The 27466-nt window shown below is 38.7% G+C and overlaps 2 protein-coding genes across 4 annotated transcripts in view; one reads left to right on the top strand and one right to left on the bottom strand.

The window, feature by feature from the left end:
* Positions 1 to 12605, top strand: part of LOC140235596 (protein PALS1-like) — a 151002-nt gene extending 138397 nt beyond the window's left edge. For both annotated transcript variants that reach the window (XM_072315604.1, XM_072315611.1), the window contains 8 exons: positions 2169 to 2330; positions 3295 to 3378; positions 3907 to 4106; positions 4878 to 5011; positions 5369 to 5527; positions 6963 to 7165; positions 10796 to 10906; positions 11442 to 12605. In XM_072315604.1, coding sequence (XP_072171705.1) covers positions 2169 to 2330; positions 3295 to 3378; positions 3907 to 4106; positions 4878 to 5011; positions 5369 to 5527; positions 6963 to 7165; positions 10796 to 10906; positions 11442 to 11618 — 1230 coding nt within the window. In that variant the 3' untranslated portion in view covers positions 11619 to 12605. The remainder of the gene's footprint in view (positions 1 to 2168; positions 2331 to 3294; positions 3379 to 3906; positions 4107 to 4877; positions 5012 to 5368; positions 5528 to 6962; positions 7166 to 10795; positions 10907 to 11441) is intronic.
* Positions 12606 to 17130: 4525 nt separating this feature from the next.
* LOC140235567 (bromodomain adjacent to zinc finger domain protein 1A-like) overlaps positions 17131 to 27466 on the bottom strand; it is a 41580-nt gene continuing 31244 nt past the window's right edge. For both annotated transcript variants that reach the window (XM_072315576.1, XM_072315582.1), the window contains 3 exons: positions 25160 to 25564; positions 22490 to 22653; positions 17131 to 22107 (listed from right to left, as the gene is read on the bottom strand). In XM_072315576.1, coding sequence (XP_072171677.1) covers positions 21811 to 22107; positions 22490 to 22653; positions 25160 to 25564 — 866 coding nt within the window. In that variant the 3' untranslated portion in view covers positions 17131 to 21810. The remainder of the gene's footprint in view (positions 22108 to 22489; positions 22654 to 25159; positions 25565 to 27466) is intronic.

The raw sequence follows: 27466 nt of genomic DNA, 5'->3' as shown, positions 1-27466 counted from the left end.
ATAAGGCTTGTTTACAGTTTGTTGACCCAGATTCTTTTTAATCTGATATCTCAATAAGCATTTGACAGAATGGAGCAAAGGCTAGTAGTGTAGTGTGAATTATGTCTTGAGTAATTTATTGATCATTCATGGAATTCAACGGTTTAACCCATTGACAGTTTGATTTTGCTACAAGTACAACACTTATTTCACATAAACGCTTGCCCGAGTGTACTCGGGACTCGTCCTCAACGGGTTGATGTAGATGTTATAAAAGACAAAGTCTCACATTAGTCTTTTTTAACATGTCGATATGGATATGATTGGTTACAGTGTGTTTCTAAAAAGATCCAAATCACATCTGACTGTTATTGAGACAATACATGACTTACATATACATTGTTTATAGTTTTCTTCTGGCAGTTATCTTTTATGTTTTAATGGATAGGTTTGTTTTTAAATGATGAAGACTTTCTTTTTAGCTTTGAAGAACAAAAGGAGAAGTGTAAAGATTAATCATCAGGCTGAGTTGATTTAAGAAAACAAAACAGAAAAAAGGAAGGAAGGAAAGGAGATTTGTGAAGAAGAAGGCCTCTTATTAGAACCCTGGCTGCTACTCTGCTCTAGCTTTGTGGAATACTTGATGAGAAGCCTGGTGCACTGTGGGGTGTGGCTGAGACCCTACTGAAAGATAAATCTTAACCCATCATGATCCCCAGGATTTCTCTGTGCTGCAGCATTGCAAAACTAGTTACTCAAAATGGATAAACTATTTTTGTGTGTGTGTCAAAGATGAAATATGGGGGTGGGGGGGACTCCATTGCATCAACAGTTGTCAAAAGTACATGTACATATGTAGGGTCTGGCTGAGTGGTTGACTTTTCATGCTAGCTTCATGTTATGATGTCAGGTTAAGTCATATGTGTCATATCTTATAGTGCCTAATCTCCAAACCACACCTTATGTGGTTTACTTATGACAGATCATTTCTCTGTGTGGATGATTAGGAAAATCCCCCAGAATAATACCCATCTGAAAAAAATGACATACAGACATAAGGGTCAGAATATTTTGTAAGATCCATATATGTAAGAGTTAGGGAACAATTCTATTCTCCAGGAAGCTACAAGCAATTGTTCTTTGCATCTGTTGTACAATGTGTCCTGAAGCAAAGAATACTTTCATGCTTTTGGATTCAAAGGGTCTGTTTTACAATGCTCTGGAGTGAATATGGCATTTAATTCAACTGATCTTAAAGGTAGGGAATCCCATTTGCACGCCTTAAATGAAGAGCTGTATAAATACAGTGGTATGTTGAAGAGAGTATCATGTTAGAAACTCCCATAAAGTATTGAAAGTGGAAGGTAACATTTAGTACTTTTTTTTGACCGTTAGATTTTGAATTGAATTGTTTTCGGGGCTCACCGTAAATTCCAGTACATTACTAGGCTACCTTTGCAGACCCATGTACTGCATGTGTGTCCATCATGTATATTTTGTGAAGAAAGTTCATCAACACTTACAAACATTTCTATATACATTCTTGCCACACACTCTATATGTTATTACATCAGCTCTTGCACTTTTAGAGTTGTGTTTATAGATCACAAATACAGAAGAATGCAACAAAAAGGCTTAAGTGTGGCTGACACACAGAACTACTGAGTAGTTGAGCTTTGTGCATTATTCAAATTTTAGATAACTGTTGACTTCCAAATTTCTCAGCAGTGGCCTAAACAAGTTCCCTGACGTTCATATTTAATGATTTGCTGCATTTTGGGAGGTCTGTAAAAGGTATCCCCTACCTTTAAGAACAACTTTTGGATCAATCACTCCTGAGAAGTTAGGAACTGTTGTGGATCAGTATTTGGTGCATGCCTTGTCACATTTTAGAATACATAGTCATGGTTTATTTATCCTTCCCAACTACATCTGATCTGAATCTGTCCCAACTTTGGTTCATTGATTAGCGTGAGTATAGTTCCAATGTTAGTGAAACAGGGCCCAGATCAGCAGTGTAACTGACATAAGCAGTGCTATGATAGATATTTGTTAGACATGACTCAAGATACTTAATTAATGCAGTGTGCACATGTATTAGCTAAGTTTTCTCAGTCAGTCATCAAAGACATGAATGTGAGGTGCGGAGTGCTAAATGTTTAAGAGTTTGCAATGTTTGTATTCCACAGGGTGCCACCATCCTGAACAATGATGATGCCATCATCATTGGCCGTATCATACGAGGAGGCATGGCGGAGAAGAGTGGTCTCCTCCACGAGGGAGATGAGATCTTGCAGATCAATGGAGAGGATGTCACGGGCAAGTCAGTCAACGAAATCTCTGATATCATGGTCAGTAGCACTTTCTTTTCTTCCTCCTTGTTCTAAGATAGCTACACTGCTGATAGTTACCTCTAGCCTTTGTGTGGAATGTGGGGGTTTGGGATTGGTAATCCATGCCTGAGAAGAGAGGTTCTGCATTCCATGTGTGATAAATGCTGTTCTTATTTCATGGCATGCCATTGACTAACCTTTTCATTATCTTAAGTATTCTACATTCTTTGTGATGTCACAGTTGTGAGGTCTGACATTCCTTTTTAATGTTTGGCAACAGTTGAAAATTGTTGTTTCTAACAACCTTCCTTTTCTTAGGCCCGAATTCATGAGGGTGGTACAATTGAAACCATAGTTTAAACCATGGTTTCAATTGTACCACCTTCAACCATGGTTTCAATTGTACCACCTTCGTGAATTTGGGTCTTAGTGTCGACTCTGATTTCGTGCAATGTCCTATCTTGAATATGTAATCTTCTTTCAGTTTTGCTTTCGTCTCAGAAAATGACTTCCAATCATAAAAATTTGTACGTTAAGGGGGACTCTGTAGGAAGTTTTCATGTACTTTTGCAAACTATAATGGCATGATTAGTTCAAGTTTAGTGCATGATATATGCTAGATGATGGAAGTGTGTGGCAGGCAGTGGTTCACTGTAAACATAAAGGAGATCCCTGATTAACAGCTAAGATGAAATTTCTCGAATCTGTAGGTTGACACTGCTACAGTGATAATATTGGTAGTAGCAAAGGTTTACAGCCACCACTTCCAACAGTAGTCTGCATCCAAGATATATCTGTTTGCCTTTGTAGTGTACAGCTATGGTGTGATATTGTGCTGTGCATAGCAAGTCTTGTTCTGTATTGCCATAAACTTGAACATGTAGTTGTAGGACAAAGTCAAAGATTTGTCCACATATATAGTTTCATGTTACATGCAGTCAAACATCTCTTTTCTCTCTTTAATCTTGAATTCAATATTCAGGCCAGTTTGACAGGTACTATGGTGTTCCTTATTGTTCCATCAACTGTGCCAGCCCAACAGCCACCCACAGCAAACACTGTACTGGTGAGACTTACTTTAAAATCTCTGTTTTTATCTTTCAGTATGTAAAGTTATAACATTCAGTTCCGCCAAGGAGCACAAATTGGTATTTTGTGGATTTTAAGTCTCAATATAATCCTGGGTGTCAGGATAGGGCAGATGGCAGAAAGATGCTCCTCAGAGAGTGAGGGTTGTCCTTCCTAGTAACATAGTAATACCACTCAACTGTTTCCAGTTGAGGGATGTCCTTCCTTGTAACATAGTAATACCACTCAACTGTTTCCAGTTCGTGAAGTTGTGAAAAGAGCTTAGAAGCATCTTATAAAGAGGAAGAGAAATGCCGTAGGTTAAGTATCTCTGCTGCTGTGGAATACAGTAGTATCTTGACTTAAAGCTGAAGGCATTAATGCATGGATGCAATTTGTGATCATTCTTGCACTGAGTTGAAAGCCTAACCCACATTCTATTAATTTTGTCATCCTTTTTACTTATTTTGTAATTGAACTGTGTCTTTATGTTAACTCTTAAATATGTTGATGTTATTATCTTTAGATGCATGTGAAGGCTAACTTTGATTATGACCCGGAAGATGACATGTACATTCCTTGCCGCGAGCTGGGTCTGTCCTTCCGCAAGGGAGACATTCTACATGTGATCGCCCAGGACGACCCTAACTGGTGGCAGGCTTATCGGGAGGGAGATGAAGACCAGACTTTGGCTGGCCTTATCCCCAGCAAGACCTTCCAGCAACAGTGAGTCTGCGCTTAATGTTGAATCATAGTGTTGATAATGATGGTATTTAAGATGATAATGATGGTAATGGTGATGATGAAGATACTGATTGTAAGGATTTAGGATGGTGATGAATGATGACTGTGATGATTGCAGTGGTGGAGGTGATGGTGATGATGATGGTCACTTAGTGGTAGTGATGATTCCTGGTGGTAATGGTGGTGATGATGAAAATTGTACTATAAATGGTATCGTTGAGTATAGAATATACAGCCAACCTAGCATACCTCAATGTCAGATTAGTTGAGTATCACTTATTTCAAAGACAGTATAAAAGTCCCAATTTTCCCTATGTATTTCCTCCTCTTAAAACATGCATATGATGTAGTAACTTACTCGAAATTCAGTTACGTGGAATTTTTTTAGTCTAAACATAAGATCTGAACATTTTTTGTTTCAGTCACGACTCATACGAATGTGTCTGTAATAGTATGTGAGGTTTGACAAGTGGCCCTGAACTGGTGGAATATGTAGCAGGGAGGACATTTCTCTCTTATTGAGCCACACAGTGCTCACAGTTTGAATGGATCTCAAATACCCACATATCCAAATGTGAGTGTGCTCACTCATAATGCCATTCAAGAGGCCAAGTTCAGGAGCACATACTGATTGTATTCTATATAACCACTTGCAGTAGAAGCCTAATAATGTCCATCACCATTAACTTTGCTGTGCCATAGCTACCTACTTCATTGGATGGTAACTCTCATTGATTGTCTTCCCTCCTGCAGACGAGAAGCCATGAAGCAGCCCTTGCCAGATGATGACCAGGAGGCCCAGAACAAGTCCTTCCTCTGCAGCTGTCGTGGCAAGAAGCCCAAGAAGAAGAAGAAGAAGAAGAAGCTCTTCAGTCCAAATGAAGATGGTAAATCCCATCATGGCCACTCAAAACTTAACACTGCTACCACAGTTATCCTCTTCTGTGATTTGTGTCTTACTATGCCTGTTGTCATTGCTGTACCTGAGCATGTATTCCTTATCTAGTGAAATATTTGTAGTAAAGATGAACATGTAGTACAGCATGTATACATTTGCTGCTCGTAAAGCAGAAAGGAGTTGGGGTGAGTTGGTCATGACAGAATGTCTATGCCAGGCAATATATCATTTTACATAGGGGCATACTCACACCCTCTCATCTGAATCATACTTGTACTGTGAATATCGGAATGACACATTCAGTCCATGACCTCGGAGATCTACTCTTGTGTCTTTGTCTCTGTAGAAGAGGATGAGATCCTGACATACGAAGAAGTTGGTCTTTTCCAGCCAGAGTCACAACGCAAGAGACCCATCGTCCTCATTGGCCCACCCCATGTTGGCAGGCAGGAACTCAAGCAGAGGTTACTGGAGTCCGACCGCAGGTTCAAAGCAGCAGTGCCTCGTAAGTACTTTCCATGTCATCTTGGCTTGTATCATTGAAGACTTATCATAGAAGCTAATTGATGGGAAGATGCTTTTATACTTAGTCTGTCATGCAGGTCATCAATGATCCCCTATTTGTTTAAAGATAATAAAAAGTTTTGGTACCTCAAAAATTTCCTTGTCTTAGTTTGTGTTTCAGGTTAAAGTACCTTTCATATAACTAACACTGTGAGACTTACTCGCCCCAAAGTGCTCTCATGTCTTAGTAATCATGCAATTAACTGCGACCAGCAGCCCCATACGCATAGCGACCAGCAGTCCCATACGCATAGCGTAATCGGGCTTCGCATTGTAGCATTCAGGATCATGACAGATTTAGTATCGCGGGATAAATGTTAACTTAAAATCCGAAAAATTCTTCAATTTGAAGACTTACCAATTAAGGTGAAGTATTGAAAACAGGCTTCGGGCAACGTTTGGTTCTGCCTATAGTCCCTTTCTGTTCGAATTGATGACTGAATGTGACTCGGCCGACAGGACCTTGGGAGAGCTACATACACCATGTACACTGAATACATTGTACTACAGCCAGTGCATGCCAACACATCACATGCGCACAAATTTCAAATCCCATATCAACGGATAAGATGTTTGTGTGCGCATGCGTTGGCCGTAGTAGTTAGTGTATGCATCGGTCCATGGTGTATGTAGCTCTCCAAAGGTCCTCTCGACCGAGACATTCAGTCATCAATTCGAAAAGAAAGGGACTATTGGCAGAACCAAACGTTGTTCGAAGCCTGTTTTCAATACTTCAACTTAATTGGTAAGTCTTCAAATCGAAGAAATTTTGGGATTTTAAATTGACATTTACCCGCGATACTAATTCTGTCATGATCCTGAATGTTACAATGCGAAGCCCCATTACGCTATGCGTATGGGGCTGCTGGTCGCAGTTAGCTATGTGTACAATGGGCTGCACGCTGCTGGTCGCAGTCAGTGGTTTCGTGCAATATTTATCGACGCTGTACGGCGACGGCTCTGGTACAAAACCATTATTGCATGATTACTAAGACATGAGAGCACTTTGGGGCGAGTAATTCTCACAGACAACGTACTTTAACGTGAAACACAAACCAAGACAAGGAAATTCAGGGAAATTTTTGAGGTACCAAAACTTTTTATTATCTTTAATTATTCATGTGTTTGTTTATTTTGTATACAAATTGTGTCTTGAAGCACATGACAGTTGTGCTCTTGACTGTATATAAAACAACTCGGTTTTTATGTCTAACTTTTGTCAAATTCAACCAACTGTTCACAGTAGTGCTTCAAAGCCATATCATGAATCACATTTGACATGTGATCATCTGTATTCTGTATTCCCTTTAGTCTTGTGATCTTTAAATCCTATGTAATTCTTCATATTCCTCTCAAACTGTCTGCAATCTCTTCAGATACAACACGCAGCATGAAGGAGCATGAGATCAATGGAGTGGACTATCACTTCATCAGCAAAACCCGGTTTGAACAGGACGTGGCAGCAAACAAGTTTGTGGAGTCCGGGGACTACGAAGGCAATCTGTACGGCACGTCACTCGACTCCATTCAGGCAGTCATCAATGAATCCAAGATCTGCCTCCTCAATCTCCATGCTCAGGTAGACAGCAGGATGCAGGTTTTTGCTTCAGATGATGCTAACCAGTAACCAAATAAATCTTGTAGTCACAAACATGGGATATCCCACAACATCTACCAATAGATTATTTGACAGAGGATAGCCATACCAGGCTAGATGACTGAGTCTGGCAAGAGGGTATTGATCACACAAGAATATTATGTGTGCTTTCGGGAGATATAGATTTATTGATTATGTTGATGAAATACATTGTAATGATTTATTCTTGTAAGCTAATCATCTCAACTTAAGTAATTTATGGGGAGAATATTCTATTCTTTTGTCATTTGTTTGATTTTTTTTTACTGCTTTTTATGATAGCTTTAACCCATTGGAACATAAGTTGTATATATTCCCTGCACTCTGTTGAAGTGCTTAAATCATTCATGTGGTCATTCATTTATTGGAATAACTTTCATTAAAAATCTCTGATTATCTAACATTCTACCAAATGTGTCAATGTCTCATCAATTTGTTTATTTCATATATTTGTTCTGTCCGACATCACTTCACAACTGTACACATCATGTAGTTTGTAGTTTCACATCTAACTGCACATACAACCCTTATAGTCAATATGGGTTTCTTATAATTCTGGAAAAAAGGAATTGATAGATTGATAGATTGTGAAATGAATAAATCATACTTTCTAGTTATGGATGAATTTGATGTACAGGGTGCAAAAAAGTGAAACGTACAGCTCGTACCTTCAGCAAAAGATGTTGCCCTGGTATTATTGATTCACCCTATTTGGTTGTACTCGCTGTAAAACACATTTGACTTCCTTCTGACACATCATGAGTAACCTCTCTATTAAAAACTGTAACGACACAACATGAGTTTGGACTAAATGCTGCACTCCAGTAACCGACTGATGCAAGTCTAACAAACGATTGCCTCCCTCTCTCTCTCGCTGGCAGGTGGCAGAAATACGAGAGTGCATGCTCAGACATGGTGCTGTGGCCAGGGTGTGTTCTCACAATTAACACTTACGCATTTTGTGCTTCATGCTAATAAGAGGGGATGGGATCTGTGATGTCACTTGTGTTACAAATTCATGTCATGCATGCATGGGTACTCAAGCAATGTAACTAACACCTGTATTTGCCTGTGACTGTTCACAAATGATATCATGTAAAGGCCTTTTCTCACAGTTTCTTTTCACCTATCCTGTCCTGGCTCTTACCTCCCTGCTCTCAAGTTGCATATTGCTGCTCACTAACCTCTCACATCTGACCCTTAATGTGCCCATTGTGTTTTCAACAAGTGTCAAGATACTGATCTTCCATTGGCTGATGTGGATGGATACTTCGTTAAATCAACAAGAGAAGATGATGCCAGCAGATTTCATTACAAACAAACCAAACTAGGATGCCGAGGGATTACCCAAAGAATCTAGTCTTGCCTAGAATACAAATCATTAAGGTTAACAGACAAAGACAATGACTAAACATAGATCACAAGGAAATACAAATGCTGTTCTTTACCATGTGCTAGTTATTATAAGTATGGCTCTCCTTCAGATGTAAGTGAACTCGTATGTGGCATATTAAGGGTCCAAATATCATGCTCAAATTGACTTGCCTGCATTTTCATCTGGTTGGAAGACTTGTCTAGTGCAAACTTCCCGATATTTTGTGGCGACTCACAATACAGAGCATGCACATCAAACAAACATATTCATTGCTGTCAATCACTTCTCCAAAATATGTCTCTCATTTTCTGGTTCCAAGGGGAAAATTTAAATTCTCCCTCACCCTTGACCTTTCTCCATTATATTCCCATTATGAGATCAATATCTGTTGATATGATAGGATCAGATTCCAATCAATATTTGAATCCCACAGACTATGTCTACTTGAAATGTTTGTTTGTATGAGAATGTATGTGGTGACAAATGTCATTTTCGTTTATGTCATGTGTGTGCCTTTTTTCTCCATGCATGATAGATCTATATTAAATGTTCTTTGGGATGGTGCGCCAGATTTTGCATGATTACCAGGACACTTTTGTATGAATTACTAAAAAAAAGTTATGTCCAGTAATTTTGTGTTATTTTGCCTTGAAAAAAAACCCCAAACAATTCTGATAGTCAGTTGGATTTAGTGATTATATGTGGTAATATGCTGACATTCCAGGCTAGGTTTACTGCCCATGTATGCAAACATGGTCTGGTCATTAATGAATTGAAAACCACATACAGCTGGGACTTCAGATTGAATAGAAGTGAACATGCATTGTTGACTGTGCATATTAAAAAAAGAAAGAAAAGAAAATAGAAATTAAGCATATAATTGTTTTTGTTTTTCAAAACCTATTCACACACACGATGAACATATTCATCATAAGTCATATGCGTACACCATGATTTCCAATCTTGTATCTTTTGTTTATGTAGACAAGCACCCAAATTTGTATGAGCTACCTCGCCACATTCTCATTCCCATTCAAGATGAAACCACTTTACAGTCCTTACGGCTGATAGAAGGGAATCATCCAATATTTTAGCCCTGTTTTCCTGTTCATTGAATATCATATCTCTATCATTTTCTGTATGCATATGTTGATAACGATAGGATATGTGGGTTTTGTCTTTGAATTTGTTGTAGTTGAATTGTATAGTTCTGCAACCTGCCTGTCAAACTGATGTATCAATGTACTCTGTGTATCTTGATCTCTGTCAGGGTGTCCCGAAAGTGCCTGTGCATAATTATTGCATGTGGTATGATGCAAGATAAAGGTCCACCATCACATCATCCCCATTGAAAGTGTATATCTGTCTATATAAGTTACCTGGATAGTTGTTGCATGTATCTGTTTGGTATACTGAGAATCTGCATTAAGAATGAAATGTATGAATACTTTTGGTGTTTTCATTATCAAGTGAAATGTTTTCAGAAAGAAAGGGGCATAATACCCCTTGGTGCCTAAACCAATCCTCTTTTGAGGAGTTAGTGAGATTAACACCTTAGAAGAATTCATAGATTGTTCATGTGAATTTCATTTTTTTTTTCCTCAGCCAATTTGCAAATTTCATTTACCATCGAAAAGGAATATCATATACTAGCAACTTGAATATTCATTATTCATATCATCAAGTATCTACTCTATAGAAGACATATCATATACATATTGATTGAGAAATTCTCCAAAGATTGGTGATATAGTGTGTAAGAAAACATGTCACATCAAATTATCATAAGTGATAAAACGAATTCCCTTTTCACATCTACGTTTATTAATTTCTGCATCGCATCCCACCAAAGCTGGCTGTATCGGGAGAAGAAGAATATTGTTGCAACTAAAGAAAGTTAAATATCTACCGAGTGTAGATTGGGGAAGATATGTTCTGTGTTGTTCTGATTCAAGAGTAAGTTAAAGAAAGATGTTTGTGCAGAAAAAAGAAGTCCTCGGCTAAGATCCCATTTCCAACTCATTTTATACAGGAAAGAGGGGGGAAAAAACTGTTCAGGAATGAACCCAGAAAGCAAGAATTGGTCAGACCTTTCTGTGTGTACACATGGTGATCATGACTTGCTTTTCTGTCGTACTGATCAATATTTGCCTCTATGTTTATATTTTCTTTCCTATCTCTGTCACTCTGCCCATCAGGCTCTGAGGATGCTGAAGAAATCATCCCTCAAGCCTTACTTCATCTTCATCTGCCCTCCATCCATCGACAGACTTCGGCAGCAGAGGATAGATGCTGGGGACCTCCTCAAGGTGAGAACTGAGTTTCTCATTTTTCCGGGTGATGTTGTAAATCTTATTAGTGTCTGTAAAATGAGATGTATCTTTCAGTTGTATTATTGTTATTATTATTATTTATATTATTTTTTTAATCGAAGCCTATCTGCTGTCACAAGACTGGTTATACCCGCATGTAAAGCACAAGACTTGCATGGATTGGTGAAAATAGTACTCAAATGCATGCTGGAATTATATTAGTACTTTAGAACCAAAGCAATTCTCCCTCATATGAAAAGCAGAATTTTGACCCCAGGCAGAAAGAGTTTGATTGTACATGCAAGATAATGATATTTCCTGCAGCATGGCATCACATTATTAACTAATGGGAGTAATGTCGTTTTCACATTGATAGTGAAATTCTTTGATTTCACACCACTTACATATATCTGTAAGCATTTAAAGGGTAAAAGAAAGACTTTAAACCAGCAGGTATGGGTTTTACATGCATGAACCATGATACAAACAGGATTGTAAGACACAGCTGTTTTATCTAAACTCTGTCCCCCAGGAGCAAGAGTTGCGGGAGATCATTGACGCCGGCAGGGGCATGGAGGATGCCTTCGGCCACTACTTTGACCATGTCATCATCCACCACGACCACGACCGGGCGTACAACGAGCTCATGGAGGAGATCGACAGGATACAGGAGGAACCACAGTGGGTGCCTGTGGAATGGCTCAGCTGATGGCATCAGTCCACGTCAGACCAAGGATCTCCCATGAGGGAGGCAGGAACTCGCTGAGAGACAGGAGAAAGACTTTTCAGTCTCCTCACTCAACTATTGCCCAAGGGACTACCAGTAACATCAGGTGTGGACATCAGGGCTAAGCTGCCCCAAGGGCAAAATGTCTGCAGTCTGCAACAGCTCATTCCAATGACATTTCCTCTTCTGACTTTGTGACTAAGGCAAGACCATCTCTGTAGATTGAATGGACCAGAAAGTGGACCATGTACAGGAATAGCCCTGAGCAGTAACAGTCTTACATCTTTGTTACATTGAGTTCTGGGTGTGGCAGCGAAGATGTAACAACTTGATTACTTCTTTTGTCCTAAATGCAAAATGATTCATCTTTTGTATCGTGCTGCTGCCAAAGAGTCCCACAATCATCCAATCCTGGAGTAATGGATGGCGCACATTGAACAACTGAGTGGAAAGTGTGTAGCGGCAGGTATTTTAAGAACACGTCTTAGTTTCTTGGACTAAGTTGACTAGGACAGCCCAACGTAGCGTGATGTTGATTTTCAAAAGGCTGCTTGCACCGGGGCATAATCATTCAAAATTTTCCAAAGCCTGCTGTTAATCTGTTTGACATTGCCCTCCACTGTCATGCCTAAAGGTTAGCATCGCACAAGCCAGGTTCAGCTATGAGGAGGTAAGCAGGGATGAATGGAAGTGAGTGTGACAAAATGGACTTTGGATGAATTGGCATCTACAGCATCTTATATCCACATTAGAGGGTGTAGAAAAGTCATTTTGAAATTATCACGTCATATGGACAAAGAATTTTTTCTTCAACCCAGTGGTGACAAGTTGTACTCTCCCTCCCAGGTCACAGAAGACTATGCTTCAAATAGGATATTTTGATTTATCACATGCACAATTTTCAAATTTTTTTAGTGTAAATTTCAAATTCATGATGACGTACAGGAAAGGACACCACTGTTTTGTGTTAATGTGATTTTGTTTACAATTACTATAAAATAAGACAATATGCCACTATATGCTTATCTAGCTTAAGTTCACTGCATTTGAAGTATCAGTTGTACATTTGAGTGTATAAGTTCTGAAGTTGATATAACATTCCCTATACAGGATTGTAGATTTATCTTATTTAACATTAATGTTATTCATCATCATATTATGTATTCACTCACACCATGATTTGAAGAGAAAATTTGCCATGGGTTACTGGAGACCTGTGCATGTGAATGCGACTAGAGAACGGAAACAATTTATCATCATATTTGCTCAAAATCTGTGTTATGGAGGGAAAGTCAGAGGGATGTGTAGGAATCTTGGGTCAGTGGCCATCTTTGATATACATGCATATGAGAGATCTCAAGTTTGTATCACATATCACCCATTAGAGAAAAAGAAAAAAGAGAATTCATTGCAAATTGTTAATAACAGGACATTTGATATCTTAGTAAAGCAATGTCCAGTCTGTAAACGACACATCACTGAAACACAGGACTCTGATTTCAGACTCACAAACCTGTGACCTATGTCTTCCAAGCCATTTTGAGCATCTTGCCTTCTATACAGAGAAATTGGGGCATTACCGGTAAAGTGATGTAAAGTAATCTCATGATTACTCTATTATAACTAAAAACAAAATAGATTACAGGTTGCTCCCCCCCCCCCCCTTTGTGCATAGGGGGGGGGGGGAATGAGAATCATGCAAGCTCACTACTTACATTTACCCTTTCACTACCCCTTGCATCTATTCTGTGTAAGATGTCATGATATTTTGAAGTAACAGACCCAAAAGGGTTAGATATACTATAGTATTATAGTTAACTGTATGTAGTTCTTCCTATCATGTTTGTTCCTGGTCTATAGTAATAGCATTTTTGATAGCTCCCCTACTAGCTTACCAGCTTGTATTTTCTGGTCCACATGATCCCCATGAAGTCATGGCTTATATCTGAGCGAATTGAACACTCAAATCGAGTCTTCATTCTGTCTGAATTTTAATGCAACCTGTGTTATATTTACATATCATGAAAGCTTCCAGCGTTTACAAGTATGTTATGAAGAATTGATGAAATTGCGTTCCTGCTTTTCAAGAAATGTTACTCTTTTTGTATATGTAAAATTCATTAAGATTTGACAGTATCAGTTAAGGAGTGTATGATATGTGAATACAATGTGTAATATTTGAATATTAAGATTATTGTCATAGTTATATATTATATATTCTTATATGACCATCAGGAGCATCAAACAGATGTTTCTTGATTTTCTGTATGGTACTATTTTTTTCTCAAACCAGTACATGGTTCCTGCTGAAACATGGCAGCATTTATTTAACTGATGAGTTGCTCAGAAAATGCAGCTTTTGATTTTTATGCCTCTGCCCTGTAGGATGCTGGTGTCATTATTTAACTTGGCAGCATAAAACAGTCATTTGTTCTTACTTTCCAGTAATTTTAGCAAATTTCATTTTGTTTTCCTCATTGCTTTCTTTCTTTCTTTTTTAAGGGGGGGGGGGGGTTGGTTGTGTTGTTACATTACATAACGGAAGCTCTTTATAAAGTGAAAGTGCTAGTTTTCCAGCTGAAGATTTCTCTGATTGCTCTAGCTTTTTTTTATACCACAATGAAATATTTGAGACAACTCAGTGAGATGGTTTGTTTCAAACACACCTCATTTTGTTACTGGTGATGATGATGATGAGTGTTGGTTTTTATGCCTAGCACCTTTTCACTGTGATTTTGTGGTGCTAAGCACTCTTTTAAACACAGCCATCAAACCTGCACACTGACTTCATTCCAAAGGGAGATCATTTCAAACTGGGCAGTCACTTTCTTATGCACCAGATCCAAAAATTGTCACATTCACATTCTTACTAAATACAATGGTCCAAGCTTATATAAGAGCATTGTGGATTACAGATGTAAATGTCTTTTGTTGGAGCACTTGGTTCTCTTTTCATGGCTCTGTTTGCCATGTTTAGTGTTTCTCCATCACCGTCTGGAATCGGTATGGCAGAGATCCTATTTACTCAGATATGAAATTTCATTTGTCACCGCTTCATTGAAACTAAAAGTTATGAGGCTAACAGTGGGTTGACCTCATAGCTTTACATAATGCACAGGTATTGCCTTTTTGTTGCTTGCAGAGCAACAGTGGTTCACTCCATGATACCTGTTTATGTACTCACAGGTGTGCTCAATTGCATCGGGGGTCTGGGAATGTTGCTTTTCCTGTTTATGTGATTTTCATTGTTTTTCTGTGAATCACTCACAATGCCCTTTCACAGTTTAATTTATTTGTGTGTTTTTCTTTCTGAAAGCTGAAGGCTTACACCTCAAATGCTTGTTGGTCTTTTTTTACACATTTTCAGCCTATGTAAGCTCTTACACTGATTTATTCATGCAAATTTTATATCAGTCATTTTGAATCTCAAATTTCAATGAAATGATCGAGTCAATTTAAGGGAGTGCAGTAAACTCAGAAGGAAATGCCATTGTGCATGTATATAAGTGTGCAAACCAAATCTTAATTACTTTTTTTTTTTTTTTTTTTTTTTTTTTTTAAAGAAGAAAATCCCCCTTCTGGACCAACCAAAGCTCAGAGAAAGATTGCAATAATTTTAATTTCTCAATTGCTACAATATTTTCAAGAAGTCGTTGAAGTTTAGTGCTAATTGTTCAGTTTTAATTTATATTTAGAAATGCTTAAAGTTTTTATTCACTCGTGCATATCTCAAATCCTTCTTTTTTTTTTACCTTTTTGGTGTGAAGCGTATTCCTCTTCCATTGTATTCCCTCACACATTCATGTAATTTTATTCAGCCAGAGTTCATCTTTTATATGTATGTATACTGATTGCTCAATACCACTCCTTTTATGCATTTTGTAACATTTTATCAGTGTGTTATCCACTGCATTACTGCATAATGACGTGTATATTTTTACGAGAGATGAAGGCTATTTTATAAACTGATGTGGAGACTTCGGGGTGTTGTATTTCATCACTAAACTAGTGTAACATAATTAGGAGAAAAGATATATTCCTGACACCATTGACCATATGACTGTGCCATTTATAGACAAGCAGCAGTATTCCAATTTGTGTTATTCCCCCTGTACAGCCCTTTTATGACAGAGATTTGTACAATCTAGTTATCACTATTATTACTTTATATCATAACTGCTGGTGTGCACATTTTTTCTATCAATAACTGATAAAATAAATCATTTCAGACACAAACATAAGAGTGACCTTTTGTCATATTTGTCTCCCTATTTCTGTTTCTGTTGTTGAGAACAAGACATTTGCTGTGAAGAATATGTAATGAGTAGAGGTTAAGCATAATTTGTTTGTGTGGGTGTGTGTGTGTGTGTGTGTGTGTGTGTAGGCACGACATACTGTTGTAGAACAACCTACAAAAGAAATTCCTGAGGATAATGGTCCCACAAGCGTATACAAGGGTCCCACAACTGCAAACAATAGATTTGGGCTTTATTTAGTATACGTTTGTGGGACAAACTTACTGTGGGTGTCCTACAAGAGTATGCTGTGACAAGAATGTGTGTGTGTGTGTGTGTGGAGTGGCTGCTTCATTCTTCTTCTTTTTTTTTTCCTTTTTGGAGAAAAGAAGATACAAAAACTGTGCATGTCAAGAAAACATTTTCCGAGTTCCCCAAAAAAGATATTTGCCACTGGTGTAACTATTAGATTTTGGAAATGTCATTGTTTACAAATACAGTTCAACCTCGATTATCCAGCCTCCTTTTATCCAGAAATCTCTATTATCCAGACGCGTTCTCGCAGTGAAGGACTCTTTTTTTTTTTTTTTTATCCAAAAACTGAGAAAAAACAGTGACTTTAACATCTTTTCATAGATCGATTTCACTAATTTCATTAAATGTGCATGATAGGTTTCTCAATATCTAATGAGGTAAAACATGTATGATTTTCACATAAAGATATACTTTATTTTGTGAAGAAGGGACTACAATTTTGCGCAGGCTTAGCATAGATTACACCACCGCTGCCGGGTACGCTACCTGCCTAGCTGCCAGTGCAAAGGGACGGCAGCTATATCTCCCATATCTGGCCAATTCGCTTATCCGGATGAGCGCCGGTCCCGACATGGCCGGATAATCGAGGTCGAACTGTAGCAAGTTTTACCTTTACTTTTACTATCCAAGTTTCTGTAGGCTTCTTAAACCACATCACCTAAACAACACATCATTAACAGATTCTTGCCAGTGCATGGTTGAATAGAGATGCCAGTTGCATTCAGACACACCCCCCCCCCCCAAAAAAAAAAAAGAAAAAAAAAAAAAAGAAAAAGAAAAACCCCAGGTTGAATTGAATTTTGACTGGAATTTCAAAGATAGTCAATACTGCAATGCTGCCTTGGAAATCACTCTGCTTCATTCACTCACCAACTCTCTTCTTTCTTTTTTTTAAATAAAAAGGAAAACAATGCAAAAGAAAGAAAAAATTAAGTGCAACACCATAGCAGAACAAAACCACCACTTGATCTGGTCCTCAACCAAATTTTATTACTATTCATACATCCTGTACAGACTGCAGTTCTGAAGGTGTGGAGTCACACATGCAACAGTACAACAATTTTCCTTTCTTTGAATAAATCAAGAGAAGACGCTGAATGTCTCTACACTATAAATAAGTGAAGTAAATTGATGGATGTATATACAGCTCATAAATTAGATCAGTATAAGGCTTCATCTATGGATTTCTATTTTCTTTTCCACTGTGAAATAAACTAGGTCAACTGTAGTATTGATGTGCAATAGAATAAATGACTTAAGATAATTCGTGCTGTTTTCTCGTGTGGACAAAGTATTTTTTATTTTTTCCCCTCACAGATTTAAGAAACTCATCTTTACCCCTATCTAAACAGAGAACATAGGTTACAAGATTTCTTGGAATGGAAGTACACATACATTAAATGTTATCTAAAGTCACGCTGGAATACAAAAAAACGTTGCAAACAACTATTTACACATCTGTACATGCCGTACAAAATGAGGACAAAATATGTTACGTTTTACAGCGTTCAATCCTTATCTATTTGTGTGAATTTCTAGAGGAAAACTGAAGGATAGAAAAAGGTAAGATATCAAGTGCACTGAACACAATCTAGGGACAAGTTTTATCTACATTACAAATGTTTAAAACAACATTTACATCTTAAGATGTATTCCTTCAGATGTGTTCATCATGGTACAACCACACAAGATATCTTTCTTTTTCTTAATCTCTAAGGAACAAATACAAAAAGTTACTAAACCATCACAACTGAAGCTAGCATGAAAAATTTATATACACCACTGACAACCGTAGATGAAAATGAAAAGGGAATAACAAAAAAAGGACAGTATCTAAATACAATTCTCATAATCATGAATCATTTCCGACAAACTTTTGAGCAAATTGGCATGACAAAGTGTGGCATCTGTATACTTCCCTCTCCAACCACTCAAAGTTCTGAGTTGATGAGCCTCATTTTGACTTTTTGTGTGACAGCAACACACATGACAAGGGATTCCTTTGTTCCTCTTTTCTCTCCCTGTAGAATGTTCCTTGCTGGTGCCAAGGCAATTCAACTGACTATCAATGTCAAGTTGTGAAACTTCTTTAATAGTAATAGTCATGACTACAAAGTCACATAGCACTGACAGCAAATTAGATTTAATTTGCCAGAGGTAGACAAGCTGCTTGTAACAAAAACACAGAAAGTGAAGATGTTATCTAATGCATGCAATATTTCCATTCTTTTGTATCTTTCCCAGGAAAACAGCAATGACCAGGTTCAAGATGTAGATATGCTTGAAGCATGAATCATTGAACGGTGTACAGAGCTTCTCAGTGTGTTCATTTTTGAGGATTTTATGAACAATTTGCGAAAATATTGCTTCCCACAGCAAAAATGCAATGTATATTCTCCAAGGTTGGAAATGGCAAACTTTTCTCCTGAATAGGGATAATACTAATTTTACTGGCTGGCTTTTTTTTTTTTTTTTAATCTTATCATGAATTCAAACACTTTCAAAATTCAAGCCTCGATTTGCACAACATTTTTCTCTCTACACATACATTAACCATAAAAAGTCGAGGCTTATCACTTGAAAAACCAAGGTGTGTTCTTTTTATGGTTGTACAAAAAAATATGAACCAAACAGGCATCTACAATGGCCAATAAGCTGTCACCTGGAAATTGTGCAGAAAAATTAGAATCCCTTCTGACATAGTACTGAACATGTGAAAACATCTTCAAACACATAAGACTTTAATAATCAAGCATGTCTATCGCAGTGACTCTTTGTGAACATGCTGCAAGCATTTGAATCATTACCTTTCTAAAACACAATCATTTTCTGTAACTAAACTCTGAATCACAATTACAGAACTTAAGACTACCATCACCAACAGTCACCAATAACAATACTTTGCTTTGAAGTTTCACTAATGTTCACAGTGATTCATGCATGTAAATGGTCATTCAAATTTTGTTGTGAGCTCCACTGTAAAGCACACAGATTTTATTTGAAAGAAGACATGAATATGTCCCAATATATTGATGATTAGGACTTTTTTTTTCTATTTGATTTACAGACACCTCAAGAGCCTGGAATATGACACTATTTTGTTTGTAAAAGGTCACAACAAAAATCTCTCAGAGGAAGCTACACTGACCAAACACAGCCATCTTGCTCCTGGTGTGCACTGGTCCATGTCAGTTAACATAACTGGTAGTGTGACAGTTTTCCTCAATTTTACAATGAAAACAGGCAAAAGAATGATTTTTTTTTTTTTAATGATATAAATGTCAATCCAAACTACCCATCAATCCAACCAGTACGAGTCACAGTATAAATGGTCACTGTACGCCCCTGAGATATTTGTCTGACATCATACATCAAAGGAATAACTGCTGTGACCTTTTCACCCAAGACCTTTGACTCTAAAAGCTACTCGGTAAAGTGCAATGTCAAAGCACACCTTTGCTTACACCTTTGCACTATATTTGCACAATTCCAAAGGTGTATTGTCACTGCAGTGGGTGTGCACAAGTCTGATTTCTCAGTCACCATATCCTTGCAATTTTGATATCATGTATGGTATTTAAAGCTACATCAGTAGCAGTTCTCCTAACTATGGAAGTCACATATCATGATGCAATACAAGCCCGAAAAAAACAGAAGAAAAAAGAACACTCAATAATCAGGGGTGACGCTTTATCAATACAAAAAATTATACAACGTCGACATCTGTTCTATCTTATTCTGATTTTTTTTTTTTTTTTTTTTTTGGGGGGGGGATTTTATCATCTTTTTCTTTTCATATGAATCATTTATTTATTGAAGGGATATATGAAAGATCATGTCCCTTACGAATTATTTCTTGTGCTCTGAATGGTCGAGGGAATTGAAAGTGACATAACATATTTTCACCATGAAAATCCTTGTCCAACTATTTCCCTAGGAAAAAAAAAACAAACAACAACAACAAAACTATACCATGCTGTCATGGCGCACGCATACCACTCTTGTCACAATCATGTATTTTAATGCATGAAACATCATGTCACAGTACAATTTGCTACCAAGAAATGCATGGCATCTACACTTTGCGAGATAAAGGACATTGCGCAGTTGATGCATACACTTTCCCATTGTAATTTTGTGCGTGAAAAAAAGGGATAACTTTAGCTCAGTCAAGCACCCACTTTACATTGCTGTTACTCTTAAAATTCATTGGGAGAGGTATAAACAAATATACCAGGCCACTGTTTGAGGTTCTGGTTAAACTGTGTGCCTTTGGTGACTTCAGTAGCACTATTTTCTTCTGGGCTGTGTAACAGTACTAGTGAAATCACCTTTTATGCACATAGTTTCAACAAGAACCTCTCAGGCCTGGTATTTTTGCAAACTAATGCATCATTCTAGCATGCTACACAAAATTTCATACTATCACTGATTTTTTTTTTTTTTTTTTCCTCTGGCTGTACACTTCAAAAGGCAGATATATAAATCATACCAGTAATTTGAAACACATGAATCTGATGAGATTTCAAATAGGCAAGTTCTTTTGTTTCTGTTTTTTGTCACCAGCGGTGTACAGACAGGCTGTTCACAACACACAAACACAGAGAAATCCACACAATCCAGATTGTGTCTGTTTCCCATGGAGTGCAAATAAACGCTACTGCATTACGAATGCAGAGCATAATATTTTACTGTATGTTTGCAAATTTTCCTACCTTTGGCAGAATGCTGCAAAGCCATTCATCATCTGGCTTGAAGAATTCACTCTTCCTAGTCATTCTATTAGAATGATTCATTCCCTGATGTGTTCATTTTATGCCTGCATTCTACAGAAAATTTCTTTGCATCCTAAGTATTTTTTTCTGTTCCCTTAACCAAATTGCATTGACATGAGCATAAATGAGCCAACAAACCTGGTTGGGGTTGCTCCAGTCACAATGCAGGCCGTTTCTACCAGGAAATTTGGCATGTTGGCCAGTGTAGCTCTCATTCACTGGCCCACTTGGCAAGCAAAACCGTGAAGACATAACATGCAACACTGTGTAAGTAAGCTGTAAATACACCCACTCTCCATAGAAAGATGTTTTTTTTTTTTTTAATCATAGCCTATGTGAAGCACACACACTCAACACACTTCAAATGCATGCAAACACAAGGGAAGTTGAAAAGATGCTTGAAAACTCAGAAAGTTTTTTTTTTTTTTCTATATACTACCGACCATCTCACCGGATAGGTGTGTATCTACATGGTCCTGAAATTGGAACTGCCTTGTTTCTTCTTTTCAATCAAAAAGAAAAAAGCATTTCAAAAATATCAAAATGAACAGACACACAACTATGACAGAACTTCAAGCTTCATTTAACTTGCAGATCATTGATAAGGGCATAGGTTTTTAAAACCAACTAATGTATTTGTCTTTCTCTTAACTAGCACAATAACGTAAATTAGAAAACAGAAGGAAAAGAAAAAGAGAGAAATGATACTTCAGATATAAATCAAACCTGCAATATTACATACAACTGTTAACACACATGTAAGAGTAAAAAAATACACCGCACTTATTGTGCCAAACTAATCCCCATTGTATTCCCCTAATAACCTGAGAAGGAGTGCAGGACTTATTCTTATCGCTGCCTAGATCTCTTCCTGGATGTGGGTGTGTTCTGGTCCTTATGGCCAGCTGGAGGGCTGGACACCGGCTCTATGTCCAGCTCTTTCAGTCTCTTCTCCAGGAATGCAGACATCTTGAGGCCCGCCTTGTACTCCATGCTGGTGCACCTGTTGTACTGCTGACAGTTGGTGAAGATGAGACGAGCATCACTTATGAACTCTGCTGGGGTTGAGTACTGGAAATCATTCACCTTGGTCTGCATGGCTGCAAAGTCCATGGGACGCTTGATGATGCGATAATAGTCCGGTGCCTGGGGCAAGGGAAAGAACACCAGAGACAGTGGACAGTCCAAAGATATAAAAGCCATCAATCTGATCTCACAATTAGTCTTCACAACTCTCTGCAAAAGCACAAGGGACCTATCTGAAAATAAGAACAACTTTACTGGTTGTTGAATGAGTGAATCAAGCAAACATTGCACATTTCATAAAAAGAAAATGATAACCATATGAAGAACTCCATCCTGTAGATAAACATATTTTTATTTCTTTCTACTTTTCTCATCACAGTAGTCAAGCCATGTGAGTATTTAAAAGATACATGAGTTTCTGATGGTGCACATAAAATGATGGTGGTCTCAATGCTGTGACTAAAAGCAATCACCAAACCATCAATGACAAATATATTCTTACTGATCGCTTGCTGACAGCATTGAGGAAGGGCCCTGCATCTCGGTGTTTGATCAGCTCCTTCAGGAGATTTTCACACTTGGTGAGCTGAGCTAGAGAGTTATTGCCTCGCCCACTGGAAGATCTGCGATTCTTGAAAGATGGCCCTGACGAGTCTGAGGCCGAATCTGAAAAAGGAAGAGGGGCAGGGGGCACGGAAATAAAACATTTAATTCAATTCATCACGCAGAATTTTTTACCTCACAGATCATGTTTCTTTCTAAGTCTGGGAAAAAGTAAAGGGCTTTCATGAATTCTCTACACAGTCTTCAATTCTGGATATTTTTCTTCAATTTTTATATTTTTATTTATTTATTTTTTTTATTTATTTATTTTTTTATTTTTATTTATTTATTTTTTTTTTTGGGGGGGGGGTCTCTTCAAATAATTCAGAGCTAGTTCAGAGTTCACTTGGGCTTGGGTGTGGAAAAGATGTATGTCACATCAACATAAAACTGTCACCATTGGGCTAAATAACTTGGGTTGTCATAATCATATCATCCTTCTTAAATAATCAGATGGCTGAATTGGACCTTGAAAACTATAATTCAATTTCACTTAAAAATAGTTTATCATTTCACAAAGCTCTTTCAGTTTTATAATTCAACAAGGAAAAGTAGAAATTACGCGGTGCGTAATATATGTCCCCGCCGGAAGTAGCATTTTGTAGCAAAATGTGCAATATAGGTAAAAAATCAAGGTCAAAGGTCAAAGAAGTCAAAGGTCAAAATTCTGTGTAAAAGTTTTGAAGCCCTCACCTAGTGCCATCACATAAAGTAAACGGAATCGAAATCGGGTTAGAAATGGCAAAGGAGTAGCATTTTATAGCCAATGTACAATACAGGTCAAAAATCAAGGTCAAAGGTCAAAGAAGGCAAAGGTCAAAATTCTGTGTAACGTTTTGAAGCCCTCACCTAGTGCCATCACATAAAGCAAACGGAATCGAAATCAGGTTAGAAATGGCGAAGGAGTAGCATTTTGTAGCCAATGTACAATACAGGTCAAAAATCAAGGTCAAAGGTCAAAGAAGGCAAAGGTCAAAATTCTGTGTAGAAGTTTTGAAGCCCTCACCTAGTGCCATCACATAAAGCAAACGGAATCGAAATCGGGTTAGAAATGGCGAAGGAGTAGCATTTTGTAGCAAAATGTAGGTCAAAAATCAAGGTCAAAGGTCAAAGAAGGCAAAGGTCAAAATTCTGTGTAACGTTTTGAAGCCCTCACCTAGTGCCATCACATAAAACAAACGGAATCGAAATCGGGTTAGAAATGGCGAAGGAGTAGCATTTTGCAGCAAAATGTACAATATAGGTCAAAAATCAAGGTCAAAGGTCAAAGAAGTCAAAGGTCAAAATTCTATGTAGAAGGTTTGAAGCCCTCACCTAGTGCCACCACATAAAGCAAACGGAATCGAAATCGGGTTAGAAATGGCAAAGGAGTAGCATATTGTAGCAAAATGTACAATATAGGTCAAAAATCAAGGTCAAAGGTCAAAGAAGGCAAAGGTCAAAATTCTGTGTAGAAGTTTTGAAGCCCTCACCTAGTGCCATCACATAAAGCAAACGGAATCGAAATCGGGTTAGAAATGGCGAAGGAGTAGCATTTTGTAGCAAAATGTACAATATAGGTCAAAAATCAAGGTCAAAGGTCAAAGAAGTCAAAGGTCAAAATTCTGTGTAGAAGTTTTGAAGCCCTCACCTAGTGCCATCATATAAAGCAAACGGAATCGAAATCGGGTTAGAAATGGCGAAGGAGTAGCATTTTGTAGCAAAATGTACAATATAGGTCAAAGGTCAAGGTCAAAGGTCACGACTGAAATTCTGTGTAGAAGTTTCAAAGCTCCCATGTAGTGCTATCATATAAAGCAAACAGAATCAAAATTGGCTCATAAATGACAGAGAAGTAGCAAATTGAAGATTTTGATCACACACGGACGCACACACGGACACACGGACGCACGGACGGACGCACGGACGGACGGACGGACACACACACGTACGGAGCCCGTTTCATAGTCCCCTGCTCGAACTCGTTCGGCGGGGACAACAAATGCCATGTTAAGATGAAAGATTCACATTGAGCATGTAGTACGATAATCATACATGATTTCACTCATTAATATCTATACCCACTAACTGGAAATCTGCCTATCACTGTTACACTGTAGACTCTGGTTCTCTGTCCATTCTTTCATATTAATTAAGCCATGTTAGTATGATGACACTTGCACATACACAATGTGGACCAAACTTATTCCTTCTTCTTTTTTCTTTTTAGATAATGCCTACATTTACTGTAAAATCAATATTCTATCATGTACAGGTGATGACATATGATCTTTATTATGTCTTGTATAAATCCCTATAAGTTATTATTTGCATGATGTTCGACATGCAGGCTAGGAATAACAAGCATTTACAGCGACATTTGGGAAATGTTATTATGAATACATGGATGGACAGCCTGCTTCCTCAGGACAGAGGTATGACAGCAGGCAAATCAAATGAGGATAATAGCACATAAAACAGAGTCACCAAGACTAAATATTGTCCTTGAATGGAATATCAATTATTTGGAGCAAGCTAAATTTGTCTGATATGATAAAAGCAAAGAGCAGACACATAGAACTTCACTCACCATCTATGTTGAGACTGCCATTGAGGACTACCCTATAGGAGCCTTTTCCAACACTCCTTTTCACAGCCTCTTCCTGAGAGGATTCTGAGTCGGTTGATTCAGAACGCTCCACAAGACCCCTCTTTTGGCCACGCCTTTCCACCGAGGCCTGCCTGCCTCCCTTTGGCTTCTCCTGCACCCCTGCCTTTCCCCGCTTGTCTCTCCCACCAGATGCTGGCTGCGGCTCTTCCTTCTTAGTGTTCTTAGAATTTCTGCTTGGTGGTGTGGGCGTTGGTTCTGGAGTGTTCTGTCTGGATGAGCGAGTCTTGCTCTGAGACCGGCCCTTGGCCCCTGACTTTTCTTGGACCTTGGGTTGGGGCTTTGGGCTTTCACGCTTGGGTTTACTGGCAAACTTTTTAACCTCACCTATAGAAACCAACCAAGGATGAAGAAAAAAGTGTAAATATTACAATTATTAAGCATATTCCCTTCTTGTTCACGGTGCATTGTAATTGAAATTCTTCATCATAATTAGCAATTCTTGCTATCGCCAATGACGTAAAAAGTACCCGGATGTTGATTTAAGCGTCATTTACGGTGCATTATGGGATAGTCCGGTAGCAAAGTCACTTCCGTTCGTACGCGCATGATATGTGACTAATGCTATTTGCACACACAACCGACTGTATTCTACGTGTACTTCCTGTTTTCTCGACTTGAATTACAGCTTTGATATAATTTGAAATTTCTCCATTCTTAAGAAATTGCTGTTAATACGACTATTGGTTGTTGCTGCGAAGCTGGCATGTGTTGTTCACACGACAATAAATGAAAACAAGAGACCCGCGGGTCTAGCGCTCACCTGAGTATCGCAAGTTCACCTTTCACGCAGTCACTAATCTAAATTATTCACAGCTCTACTAAAATTTGACCAGGCATTCTCAAGTAGAAGATGAAAATGTACAATAAGGGCCCAAATTTTTAAGATTCCTTAATTTGGGGGGATTGGGGGCCCCCTGGGGCCCTCTGGGAGGGGCATAGTGCCCATTTTGATAAATTGAGATCCTGACCCCCTGGGGATGCTACCTGCCAAGTTTGACGAAAATCCATCATGAGGTTTTCAGGAAGAAGATGAAAATGTACAATTCAGGCCCCCATTTGGACCTTCCCAACCCCCCCCCCCCCTCCTGCCCCCAAGAGGGGCGCCCCTGGATTTGCTATGAACAAACTTGAAACTACAGTCATCAATGTACTCACTCATAGTATTATCTTAGCTCTATAACTTCTGATTCTAGAGAAGATTTTTAAAGATTCCTTCATTTTGGGGGGTTTGCCCCCCCCCCCCCCCCCCCCCCCGGGGCCCCTGGGTGGGGCATGGTGCCCATTTTAACAAATTGAGATCCTAACCCCCTAGGGATGCTACCTGCCAAGTTTGGTGAAAATTGGTCATGGGGTTCTCAAGAAGAAGATGAAAATGTATAATTTAGGCCCCATTGGCCCCCTCCCCTGGGTCCCAAGGGGGGCACCCCTGATTCTGCCATGAACAAACTTGAAACTACAGTCATCAATGTACTAACTCATAGTATCAACTTAGCTCTATCACTTCTGGTTCTAGAGAAGAAGATTTTTAAAGATTCCTTCATTTTGGGGGGTTTGGGCCCCCTGGGGGCCCCTGGGTGGGGCATGGTGCCAATTTTAACAAATTGAGATCCTAACCCCCAAGGGATGCTACCTGCCAAGTTTGGTGAAAATTGGTCATGGGGTTCTCAAGAAGAAGATGAAAATGTATAATTTAGGCCCCATTAGGACCCCTCCCCACCCCCCTCCCCTGGGTCCCAAGGTGGGCACCCCTGATTCTGCCATGAACAAACTTGAAACTACAGTCATCAATGTACTAACTCATAGTATTAACTTAGCTCTATCACTTCTGGTTCTAGAGAAGAAGATTTTTACAGATTCCTTAATTTTGGGGGGTTTGGGCCCCCCTGGGGGCCCCCTGGGTGGGGCATGGTGCCCATTTTAACAAATTGAGTTCCTAACCCCCTAGGGATGCTACCTGCCAAGTTTGATGAAAATCGGTCTTGGGGTTTTCAAGAAGAAGATGAAAATGTAAAAAGTTTACGCACGACGCACGACGCACGACGCACGACACACGACACACGACGCACGACGCACGACGGATGCCGGACGAAGGGCGATCGCAATAGCTCACTTGAGCCTTTGGCTCAGGTGAGCTAAAAATCTGCAGAAATAGGACTCTTACTGGCATGCGAGACGTGACGTGGCCGCGTGGGTGAAGTTTGCAGGTGACTCCACAGCGCAGTACGT

This window comes from Diadema setosum, chromosome 1, assembly GCF_964275005.1.
Source record: "Diadema setosum chromosome 1, eeDiaSeto1, whole genome shotgun sequence".
In the NCBI taxonomy this organism is placed as follows: Eukaryota; Metazoa; Echinodermata; class Echinoidea; order Diadematoida; family Diadematidae; genus Diadema; species Diadema setosum.
This window is presented reverse-complemented; position numbering and strand designations above follow the sequence as displayed.